This window comes from Rana temporaria, chromosome 1 (genome assembly GCF_905171775.1).
Source record: "Rana temporaria chromosome 1, aRanTem1.1, whole genome shotgun sequence".
In the NCBI taxonomy this organism is placed as follows: domain Eukaryota; kingdom Metazoa; phylum Chordata; class Amphibia; order Anura; family Ranidae; genus Rana; species Rana temporaria.
The window spans coordinates 623636954-623649090 of NC_053489.1; the positions used below are offsets into that span (position 1 = coordinate 623636954).

Here is a 12137-nt window from a genome sequence, read left to right on the forward strand (position 1 = left end):
TAACAAAAATTGTGAAAGGTCTGAGGGATAAAACTTATACCGAGGGACTTCAGGAGCTCAATATGTACAGTCTGGAGGAAAGAAAGGAAAGGGGAGACATGATTTTGGTTTAATATTGAAAAAACTGCCTTCCTGAACCTCATTCACCCCTTTAATGTATTTAAAGGTTTCAATCAAGTACATATGGACATGGCCTCAAACTAACTGGAGAGAAGTTCAAAACGAATCTTAGAAAGTATTTTACTGAAAGGGTAGTTGATTCTTGGAATAAACTACCAGCAGAGGTAGTGAGACTGTCAACAGTAAATGGCTTAAACGTGCTTAGGGTAAATATAGATCTATAGAAGGATAACAAAGTTAAAGCAGGGTTCCGCCCATACCTGGAAAAATGAAGCCAGCAGCTACACATACTGCAGCTGCTGACTTATAATAATAGGACACTTGCCTGTCCTGGAGTCCAGCGATGTCGGCACCATAAGTACAATACAAAAGAATGCAACCAGGAATTACAGTGCAGATCATTTTCTGCTCCAAGTACCTGTATGGCTCGGCCTCATCCAAGTACTTTTCAATCCCCCCTCCTCTCCTGTCTGGTCTGTGTGCCAGCTTTAAACCTATTCCTGTCGAGAGAATCCATCTTTGGCTCTGTCACCCCCTCAGCGTTTTCTGGTGACTGCAGGCACATGAGTGAATTGACAGAGTTAGGAACTACAAGTCCCCCCCCCCCCCCAGTGCCACCCCGCTGTAGTGAATTAAACCGCTCTGGTCTCCAGAGAGCCCTACTGCCACAGACCAGCACTGCCACTTACACATAATTCTAGATCCTGTCTTCTTGCTAGAGCATGGTCGGCAAACCCATCTAGACTGCCCAGCAACCTTTTCTTTTTTTTTTTCTTTCTTTTTTTTTAGTCCAGGCACTCCTTTAAAATCCTGCCCCCGTTCTTGAGGCACAACATTCTAAAATGTAAAAAATGAAATAGTTTTACATAATGCAGCAACATCCACACATGTAGGACACCCAACATTAGAGGTGATTTATTCCTGCAAAGCAATATACCTTTGCACACTGGTACTGACTCGTACACCAGTGTTAATCTTCTCCCTCAATTTATCTCCATCACTAAGCTAACCTGACCCCAGAGCTGACAGAGGGAAAGGGGAGGGGCAAACAAGGATGCTGTGCCTGGACTCTATGTCCTCCTTATTAACCATTCTATATCATTGGTTGTTAGGATGCCAGCGGCTGGGCCGCACAATACCCAAGGCTGTAATGGTGCACAATGAAAACCTTTGGCTTTGTGTAACAAAATGGCAGGCTTGATTCACCCATTTGCTTGTACATAATGTTTGGGCAATTTTTAGGAACTTTGCCAAGGCATCCCTGGGGAGCCCAGCAGGAACCTTGGTTGAAAGCGTGAACTACAACACAAATGTTGACTGGACCAAGTACAATGTGCACGGAGTCTCCTGGGGAGTTCAAAAACGGTTTAATTTGCATTCGATTCAAATCTAATCCTAAAGGTCTGCACAGTGCTGCAGGTCAAACAATAAGCTTTTTTTCATCTGGAGGAGTTGGTCATTGGTAAATGGATTTCACTATGCTAGTAAAGTAGTAGTAGTAAAAAGCAGGAAAAAACAAACCTTTTTGTTTATTTAATTGCACTAAGAAATACCTGGCACTGCAGCCATTTGCAGGAACTAGGAATTTCGGTTGATGTTTGAGGAAGTTACAGTGTATAAAAGATTAATATTGCAGAAATGTATGTGTTTGGCATTCTATCTTCATCTTAACGCTGGTCTTTAATTCTATCTTTCTAGGCACCAAAGACTTTATTCTCTGCTGGACAGATTTCGGGCCACTGTAGCTTCAGACACGGTTAGCCCCTTACCTTTGGTGACCTCTCACCCGCTGGATGGGGATGGTCACCCACGACTGGAAACGCTGGACCCAGATGAGGTGTGTGAAGCACTGTTCTTTTGTTTAATATGTTTCAGAGATGGAGTTGTTTTTATGTTCTACCCTGTGCTAAGTCAAGGACTCAGTTAAGCCTTTCTTTGTAGGACTGGTATGTGTCCCTGGTACGTTCCCAGTGTTACACACACTCTGATTCTGCACTGCTGGAAGGAGCAGAACTGGTGAACAAAATACCTCAGGCTGATCGTCTCACCTTCATAACCAACAAGGTAAGAACAAGCTGGTGTTTCACTGCAGCTTACAAGAAATGTAATTTAAAGGGTGTTGTGCTGTGTGGGTAACTTCAGTGATTTGTTTAAAAAGAAGACCTGTACTTTAAAAAGCTTAGTTACCAGTGCTTCCTTTAGGATCCCTGCAGCTGGGCCTTTTCCATTATTGACTCAATAGGTCTTGTTCCACATTGTGGAACTAATTTAGTGATTTTACTCCAATTTTTTTTATTGACATAGAGTATCAATACAATCCTGTACGTTTTAGGGTAACTACTCCCCCCTTCTTGAGGGTTGAAGCAGTGGATATGATTTGGGCTAGCAGTGAAGTTGTATTAAAGCAGAGTTCCGCCTGGGTAAAAAATACTGTAGCTGCTGACTTTTAATATAAAGACACTTGCCTGTCCAGGGAGCCTGCAATGTCCTCACCTAAAGTCATCTGGAGGGGGGGGGGGGGGCGAATCCGATCCGCGGAAGTTCCATTTATGGGTGGAACACCGCTTTAAGAAACCTGAAATGAGGTTAGATCTGAGGTGTTGGTTTGCAACTGATTCAACAGCTCAGATACAACCTCATTTCAGGTTTCTTTGTGTGGTACTGTTGTCCTTTAATGGATATGACTCCCTGTTTCTCTGAAAATATATTTTTTGGGAAAACTGCGCTATTAGTGACCTATAAATGAAATGACAAGCAGGGATTCTCCTGTATAACATAATCACAGTAAACAATAATAAAAATAAATAGAATCGCACTACATAATCTTGATAAAAAAGTTAAATACATAACAATGTCCATAGGTGAATCGGCAACGCAAACATTGTGACAGTAGGTCTAAAACTTCTTGGCGTCAATCTCCACCATCCATGACCTGATGCTGCACCAAAAAGCTGAACTAACTACTTACCAGCTCCTGTAGACGCCTTGTTACAGGGAGTCTATCTGTGCTTGTGGCTTATAACCCAGCCCGAGGCCTTTCTCCACATCACAAGGATCATCCACATTTTAAGCATCACTTATTAAGACAGAAAACTCCACAGTCTAAAATCCTTTGTATGTTTATTAAAATAATACAAATTACAACAATGTGTAGATTATTACGCCTTAAGTTTGGTGTGTCGGCCGGCACACAACCAAAAAATGCCCGTTCTTCCAGAACATGAGGGAGATGGTGATGTCAGCATGTCGCTTCTACTTCTGCACTTCGGCACAAAGGACATCGTCCAGGGGCACCTATTGCATTTGCATACAGTTATGTTGTAAGTGAAATTTTTATTTTTTTAAATAAACGTACAAAGGATTTTACACTGTGTGGAGTTTTCTGTCTTTTTGATGAAACTTTATATCCAATTCACTGAGTAATACTTGAAATGCGGATGAGCCTTTCGATGTGGTGAAAGGCCCAGGCTGGGTTAAAAGCCACAAGCGCAGATGGACCCCCTGTAACGAGGTCTACAGGAGCTGGTAAGCATTTTTTTTTGTTTTTTTAGCTTTTGGTGTAGGCACACGTGATGAATGGCAGAGATTGACTCCAAGAAGTTTTAGACCTTCTGTCACAATATTTGCGGATTCAACTATGAACATTCTGTTTTGCTTTTAACTTTTTTTTTTATCATGATGATGTAGCGCAATACTATTTATTTTTTCTAAGTATAGGGACATTGTCAACTGGGGGGTTACAGCTACTTATGGTTATGTAGCTTAGGCCGACACCCCTTTCAGCCAGGTGGCCCTTTCTTTCTCTCAAGCCGTTTTTAACCTTTTTAGTCAGCCATTGCTCCAAAAATAAATTAAATGCAAAATAGATAAATAAATAAAGTCCAAAAATTTGAACAAAATCCATAATTTATGTGCCAACAAATTCCAGAAATCTTCACCGGTGACTTTTGAACTTCAAAATAAAGTGATCTCTCCACCATTAAGAATGGCTACTCTCACCTCAAAGTATGGACTCCTGTCTTACCAGGTAGTCAAACAGGCAGAAATCACAACGTGGAATACACCAGTAGATATGATGTGTTAATCAGATTCCTCACAGATCAGCAACATTAGGACCATGAATGAGAAAGGAACAGATCTAAATGCTCTCTGTATGATGAGCTAAAACGTTTATTAAAAATGTAGCAGGCTACTCACATTAGCCATGAAGAACAACGGCAGTAAATGTATACAAACAGCATGTGTTTGTTTTCCAAGGATGACAGCGAGCGACGTCCTAACGGGCTCTTTCCCTGTACGCGTTAGTTTTCAAAACTTCCTCAGCGGGGCCTTCTACGTCGCTGATCTGCCTATAAATAAGCTGCCGTCGTCAAGGGAACCAGGAGCCATCTGACGCAAACACGCCAATAGGCGTCATGCGTCTGTCGAATACACATAACATTTTATTTTTCTAACCTGGGTAGTTACAGACGATCGGCAGCGATGTAAAAATAAAAAAGGACAAGCTATATATTAATCACAAATGTTCATACTAAAAGATCACCAAAGTATTTCTACACAGTGATCTTAGGAACATTAACCACTTAACCCCCGGATTATATTGCTGCCCAAAGACCAGAGCACTTTTTGCGATTCGGCACGGCGTCGCTTTAACTGACAATTGCGTGGTCGTGCGAGGTGGCTCCCAAACAAAATTGCCGTCCTTTTTTTCCCACAAATAGAGCTTTCTTTTGGTGGTATTTGGTCATCTCTGCGGTTTTTAGTTTTTGCGCTATAAACAAAAATAGAGCGACAATTTTGAAAAAAATTAATACTTTTTGCTATAATAAATATCCCCCAAAAATATATAAAAAAAAACATTTTTTTTCCTCAGTTTAGGCTGATACGTATTCTTCTACATATTTTTCGTAAAAAAAATTGCAATAAACGTTTATTGGTTTGCGCAAATGTTATAGCGTTTACAAAATAGGGGGTATTTTTATGGCATTTTTATTAATATTTTTTTTTTTACTAGTAATGGCGGCGATCAGCGTTTTTTTTTTTTTCGGTACTGCGACATTATGGGGGACTCTTCGGACACTTTTGACACATTTTTGGGACCATTGGCATTTTTATAGCGATCAGTTCTATAAAAATGCATTAGATTACTATAAAAATGCCACTTGCAGTGAAGGGGTTAACACTAGGGGGCGGGGAAGGGGTTAAGTATGTCCCTGGGTGTGTTCTAACTGTAGGGGGAGGTGGCCTCACTAGGGGAAATCACTGATCGCTGTTCATACATTGTATGAACAGAAGATCAGCATTTCCCCCCCTGACAGGACCGGGAGCTGTGTGTTTACACACACAGCTCCCGGTTCCCGCTCTGTACCGAGCGATCGCGTGTGCCCGGCGGCGATCGCGCCCGCCGGGCACACGCACGGGAGTCGGGGGCGAGCGGGGGGCGCGCGCGCCCCCTAGTGGCGGCTGGGAGAGGGGATGTCATATTGCGTGCTCTCGCCCAGCCGAGCCAACTTGTCGACGTATAACGGCGGTGGCCGGTCGGCAAGTGGTTAACTGCCAAAATTTCATCCGCATGGCCACTAATTGTATATAAAGAGCTGACATCAGCAGTAATGAGCAAGCTATTGGACATGCAAGGGACGCCCCCTAGTATTTGGATGAATTGTTAATGTCTCTCAAAAAAGATGTTGTCCTTGAGACGATAGGTTTTAGAAAAAAATCAATATATTGAGCTAGTCTTGATGAGACGGAGTCTATGCCATTTACTATAGGACGTACAGGTGGATGTGTTGCATTATTATGTACTTTGGGGAAAAAAGTAAATGATAGGGGTTCTACAAGCACTAGGGTCTAAGTAGTCTGCTTCCTTTTTCGAGAGAATTTTCCATTTAACGCCCTTCTTGACCAGATTACCAAGATCATCTTTAAACTCAAAAATAGGGTCATTTTATAATAACTTATATGTATTAATATCTCCCAAAAGACGGCTCATTTCTTCTTTGTAAAATTGTTTGCTCATCACAACTAAACCTCCTCCCTTGTCTGATGGACGAATTGCCACCTCTTTTTTAGATTCTAATGATGCAATGTCTTTTTTCGCACACAAGGGGTCTTTAATTTTTCTCACCTTCATTTGGTCTAAATCACTTGGGACCATATTTTTAAAAACTTTAATGTGTTTAGTGTCTGTATTAGAGGGGTTTAACACACCTTTGTTTCTAAGACTAGAGTGGGTGTTAACTGGAATCAAGGAAGACCTTTCGGCTGGTTTGGATAAAAAATATTTTTTAATGTTCAAGGTCCTCACAAATTTAGAAATATTCATATGTCTGGAATGTATTAAAATTTCTGACAGGAGCGAATTTTAAACCCTTATCCAGAACCTGTAGTTCATCTTCTGATAGGGTAGCCCCGCTGATATTAAAACGGATTAGGTGGTTATTCTTAATTTCGCCACATGATGGCGATATTCATTATACGGTCGGAAATTAGAACGTTTTGTATATGATTACGTTTTATTAATGTTCTTAAAGGGGTGGTTCCCCTAAAAATAAACTTTTAACATTGCATTTCCCACATTAATGACAATTAGAATCGGCTGGTCTTATTAAAAAAAAACGTCCGTAAGTACCGTTTGCTGTAGGCGTTCTCACCGCCACTTCCGGGTACGATGGTGGGGCTGGGCGTTCCTAATTGATGGACAGGCATCAGACCGACGCATACATCGCGTCACGAGATGCCGAAAAAAGCCGAACGTCAGTGCGGCTCTATACGGCGCATGCGCACCGACGTTCGGCTTCTTTCAGCATCTCGTGACGATGTATGCGTCGGTCGGATGCCTGTCCATCAATTAGGAACGCCCAGCCCCACCATCGTACCCGGAAGTGGCGGTGAGAACGCCTACAGCAAACGGTACGTACGGACGTTTTTTTTTTAATAAAACCAGCCGATTCTAATTGTCATTAATGTAGGAAATGCAATGTTAAAAGTTTATTTTTAGGGGAACCACCCCTTTAAGATCACTATGTAGAAATACTTTGGTGATCTTTTAGTATGAACATTTGTGATTAATATATAGCTTGTCCTTTTTTATTTTTACATCGCCGCCGATCGTCTGTAACTACCCAGGTTAGAAAAATAAAATGTTATTTGTATTCGACAGACGCATGACGCCTATTGGCGTGTTTGCGTCAGATGGCTCCTGGTTCCCTTGACGACGGCAGCTTTATTATAGGCAGATCTGCGACGTAGAAGGCCCCGCCCTGCTGAGGAAGTTTTGATAACGTAACGCGTACAGGAAAAGAGTCTGTTAGGACGTCAATCGCTGCCATCCTTGGAAAACAAACACATGCTGTTTGTATACATTTACTGCCGTTGTTCTTCATGGCTAATGTGAGTAGCCTGCTACATTTTTAATAAACGTTTTAGCTCATCATACAGAGAGCATTTAGATCTGTTCCTTTCTCATTCATGGTCCTAATGTTGCTGATCTGTGAGGAATCTGATTAACACATCATATCTACTGGTGTATTCCACGTTGTGATTTCTGCCTGTTTGACTACCTGGTAAGACAGGAGTCCATACTTTGAGGTGAGAGTAGCCATTCTTAATGGTGGAGGGATCACTTTATTTTGAAGTTCAAAAGTCACCGGTGAAGATTTCTGGAATTTGTTGGCACATAATTTTGGATTTTGTCCACATTTTGGACTTTATTTATCTATTATTTTGCATTTAATTTATTTTTGCGCTGCACTATACCTTCTATAGTTTGTACATTTTCGGATTTTGTGATTATCCTTTCAGTGTTCAGCTTGCATTTTTGGGGGAGGGGAATTGTTTTTTGTTTTGTTTTTGCGCTGATTGCACTTGTTTTTCCTTATCTGGTATTTCCACTGTCTCAGGGGCATAATCCTCCACTTTCTTCATGTCAATTTTCTGCAGCCATAGTTGGGCTGCATGGCCAGCTCTCAGGTGTTCTCACGGCCTTGGAAAACTTGGGACACAAATGTGGGCACTCTTCCACCCCTCCACTTTTGAGGGAGGATAAGTGTACACAGCGACTCCCCGTAGGGATGTAGTCCCAAGGGAGGCGGCGAGCACGTTGACTAACTCCCAGCCAGAACGGCTCGGATTATGGGGGAAAGCTTACTGAGGAGAAACAGGAAGTGAGAAATTCAGACAAAGAAAAAAAATATTTAGAAGGGAAATTTAAGAAAAAGGTAAGTGAACCAACAATGCATTAGCTTAAAGGAACCTATTTAGAAAATAGAAAACAAACCTTTACAACCCCTTTTAAGCTGTCATGAGTGTTTTTCTGGGTTTTTTTGTGTGCCCATTGGCAGTCCTCTGGTCTCTGAATACATGCACTGTTTACTGTACCATTAAGACAATGGGCATTTTGATTTGCCATATCTTGGAGTATACTACAAAGCGCAGATAGATAAGGAGAGCTGGCGACATGTAAATCCCTATCGAAGTCCTTATTGAGCTACAGACTAGTGATAAGAACAGCTTACATGTTTTGGCAAATGGCCTAAAGCCCAGTACACACGAACCAAATGTCGGGAGACAACGGGCTGTTAAAAAAAAAAAAAAAAAAAAAAAAACAGCCTGCCAATATTTGCACAATATGTATGTCAGTCTGTCTAAAAATATGCATCCAACCGACTCCCGATCAGTGCTCTGAGCCAATGGCAGAGAGCGCTGATCGGTGTGTTCTGGTGAGGGGGCGTCCCCCTGTCAGAACACCAGCACAGCGGGGAGATTGCTGGACTAACCTTGCATGGTTAGTACAGTGGTTCTGACCGCAGCGTTTTGCGCAAAAAAAAAAAAAAAAACTGTAGTGTGTACCCGGCTTTAGTCGTAGCCAGTATAGTACAAAGCACGGGATCCTCCCTCCGGTTTCCTGTGGTCACTCCTTATTGCTTGCCCAAGTGGGTGGGTCTATATTGGTGTATACTAGGGGAGGCTCTTGCAAAGTTCCTGCCAGTGTCCAGTCACCTGAAGGTAGCCTGCAAAATAACACATGGTCTATATCCGTGGTCATCAACCCTGTCCTCAGGGCCCACTAGCAGGCCAAATTTGCTGCTCAGTGATTGCAGTATTCTAGTCTGCATCTCCCCAAGGTAATATATAAAACCTGGCCTGTTAATGGGCCCTGAGGACAGGGTTGATGACCACTTGTCTATATGACTACAAGCCATATGTTCTTTACTGTACTCCAAGATAAGGAATATACAGGCTAGTCAAAATTCCCTTTTCCTGGCATAACATGCAGCTCAATGGAGATCGGCATCTTTCATCTGAACTTTCCCACACAGGAATATTTTGTTACAGATTTCCTTTAAATTCAACAGTTTTGATGTGCAAAAGCTAGACTGGTGATCGGTTAAACTGAGGTGATGTTTTTGCTTTTATTTGTAGAAGTTCAACATGAGCATGCTAGGCCCCTGTTTGGCTTTAGGAGTGAATCAGATGATCGGGGATCAGGACAGCAGTTTCTTTGAAACAACCCAGTCTGTCCTGCTGGATCTCATCTCACAGACCGTTAAGCAGCTGCCGGACACTCATCAGATCTTTCAGCCTCTGAAGCCAATGGAGAAAGACTCCTACGGGGAGAAACTAATCATAGTGTTGGGTAAGAACTCTTTTCCGAGCACAACTAATGCATCCCTGTCACTTGGAATTAAAAAAGCACCTCTAAAAGACAAATAATACTTGCCTGTTCCATCTCCTATTCATAGTCTTTGCTATGTTGCTTTAAAAAGGCCTAAATGATCTTGACGTCAGGCAAATAGTCCGATAATGGCTTCCCTTACTGAAATAGTTGTAAGGTAGGGGCCAAATGGAAGAAGCACAGAACATGTTGAAGGGCACAAGCATCTTGCACACTTGGAAGTTTTCAGGTGTAAAGATCTTTCAGACAGCTTTGCATAGCAACAGGGCACATATTTTAGGATTGGATGCCAGGCTAGATGAGATTTGAGCTGTTTTTTCTTTTTATAGGTGCCTTTTGTGATTTTATATTTTTTATTTTATTTTTTGCAACTGAATCGTTTTAACCAACAATCTTCAGGTCATGTCAGAAGGGTGACTGTTATCGCCAAAAGCAGAATATTTAAAATTCAACTTCAGGTTACCCTCTCAGTCCAAGATGCTACAAAAACTGAACCACTTTCAAGGGTTCAGAAATAGAGCAACTCCAAAAGCTGTGAAGTATGTTGAATTCAAGTGATTGAGACTGATGACAACTAAATTACACCTGAGCCTGGGTTCCAGATCCTCTACAGCTACTAGTTTGGTGGTTTAAGGCTGGATTCACACCTATGCATTTTTAGGGCTTTTTGCATTTTTCAGGTTTGCACTACAGTCCATTCAACATGGTTTCCTATGGAACACGTTCTGTAGTGCAAATCTGCAAAATGCAGTAAAACTGCATAGGTGTGAATCCAGGCTAATACACCATTACTAGTAACTGTCACCATTTCCACACAACCAGCAGTCAACGTTCAACCAATTGGGGTTCTAATCCAGAGTGGCTAATCTGATTTTTAAACAAAGCAGGACAAATTTAACCTTAATGCCAATGCCTCCTATCCCTATAAGGAGATTTCTGATTCTGGCAGGGGGGGGGGGGGCGAGGGCTTTCTGACCATGAGACTGCCATGATTGGCTGTCACAGTGGTCACGTGATCAGAAAGATCCCAATCGCAAGTAGAGATCCGGTGCTTTCCATTAGCCGCCGGTAACTATGCCACGATTGGCTGTCACAGCAGTCATGTCATCAGAAAGCTCCCGATCACAAGTAGAAGACCAGAGCTTTCCATTAGCCACCGGTAACTGTCGGGGGCATGCAGCCGCTTGGTGTTAAGGCCAATGCCAGAGAGGCTGCATATATATGTACAGCTGGGAGTTTTCATTAACTTGGTAGGCCACATCAGTCGAGCTCCTTACTTTTGGGAAATAGTGTGTGCTGGTGTTACTGCTCCCAAACATTATATAAGAATGTGGAGAACATTGCTAAATGCACAGTTTAAATAAATTTAATGGGGATTTGTAATTCTCTACAGCCAGCCTTGTGATTTATGTACTTCTGCCATACTCTACAGCCAAAAAGATTGCCATGACATTTTGCTTTAGGTGTAGTGCTTCCTCGATCACCTCCCTGCCTATGCAGTGTGGCAGAAGTGCATAATTTTAAGAATTGGCAATGAAAAATTACTTTCTTTGGCTAGTAGTCAGTAAAGATGTGCAATATGTATTTTGATATTTCAGTTGTGCATTTGGTAGTTTGTCTGAAATTCAACTAACATGTTTGTTTTTGTTTTTTGGCTTTTTTAGTTTAGCATAGATTATAACTTCTGTAAAGTCTTTAGTGCTGTCCTCACTGGGTAGATTCTACCCCTCTGTTTGCCCTGGTGATCATTTTTACTGAGACATAATGTACTGGGAAATTGTAAGTTTTGAAATTGTTACTAGAACAAATGGTAATCTGAAATCTTCCGTTGATTACACCTGTTCTGTTGACAGCTGTCTTAAGCTTATTACACACAATCAATAATTGGACAAAAATGGCCGCTTTTGAAGAAATTTTACGATAATCTGATTGCTTGTACACAGCTTTCGAGAGCCGATCAAGATGGTTCATCCAAAATTTTCCAATGGAACAGACACAAAAAAAATTCTCGAACGATAACCGAACGTACGATTTTTATTTTAATCAGTACAATCATCCCCCAAAAATTGAGAGAACAAGACTACACATGCTCAGAAACAAAAGAATACATTACTTCCATAATTGTATTCTGTCGTATGAGAAGTTTTATTGAGTATCTGCTTAATTTTCGATATGAGACTAGCATGCAAAAAAAAAATGGATGTGAAGGGAACACTTTTCAATGGGACTTGGCAGAAAACAATAAACTGACAGGGGGCTTTACCCTCCACTACTCCATCCAAAACTAAAAAGACAATTTATGCCTATAAATACATCTAAATGAAACTTAATACATGCCAAG

The 12137-nt window shown here is 41.5% G+C and overlaps 1 protein-coding gene across 2 annotated transcripts in view; it reads left to right on the forward strand.

Annotated features, from left to right (window-relative positions):
- The window catches only part of HTT (huntingtin), a 261043-nt gene that overhangs the window by 165839 nt on the left and 83067 nt on the right, over window positions 1–12137 (forward strand). For both annotated transcript variants that reach the window (XM_040335343.1, XM_040335344.1), the window contains 3 exons: window positions 1819–1957; window positions 2062–2184; window positions 9544–9757. In XM_040335343.1, the coding sequence (XP_040191277.1) occupies window positions 1819–1957; window positions 2062–2184; window positions 9544–9757 (476 nt within the window). The remainder of the gene's footprint in view (window positions 1–1818; window positions 1958–2061; window positions 2185–9543; window positions 9758–12137) is intronic.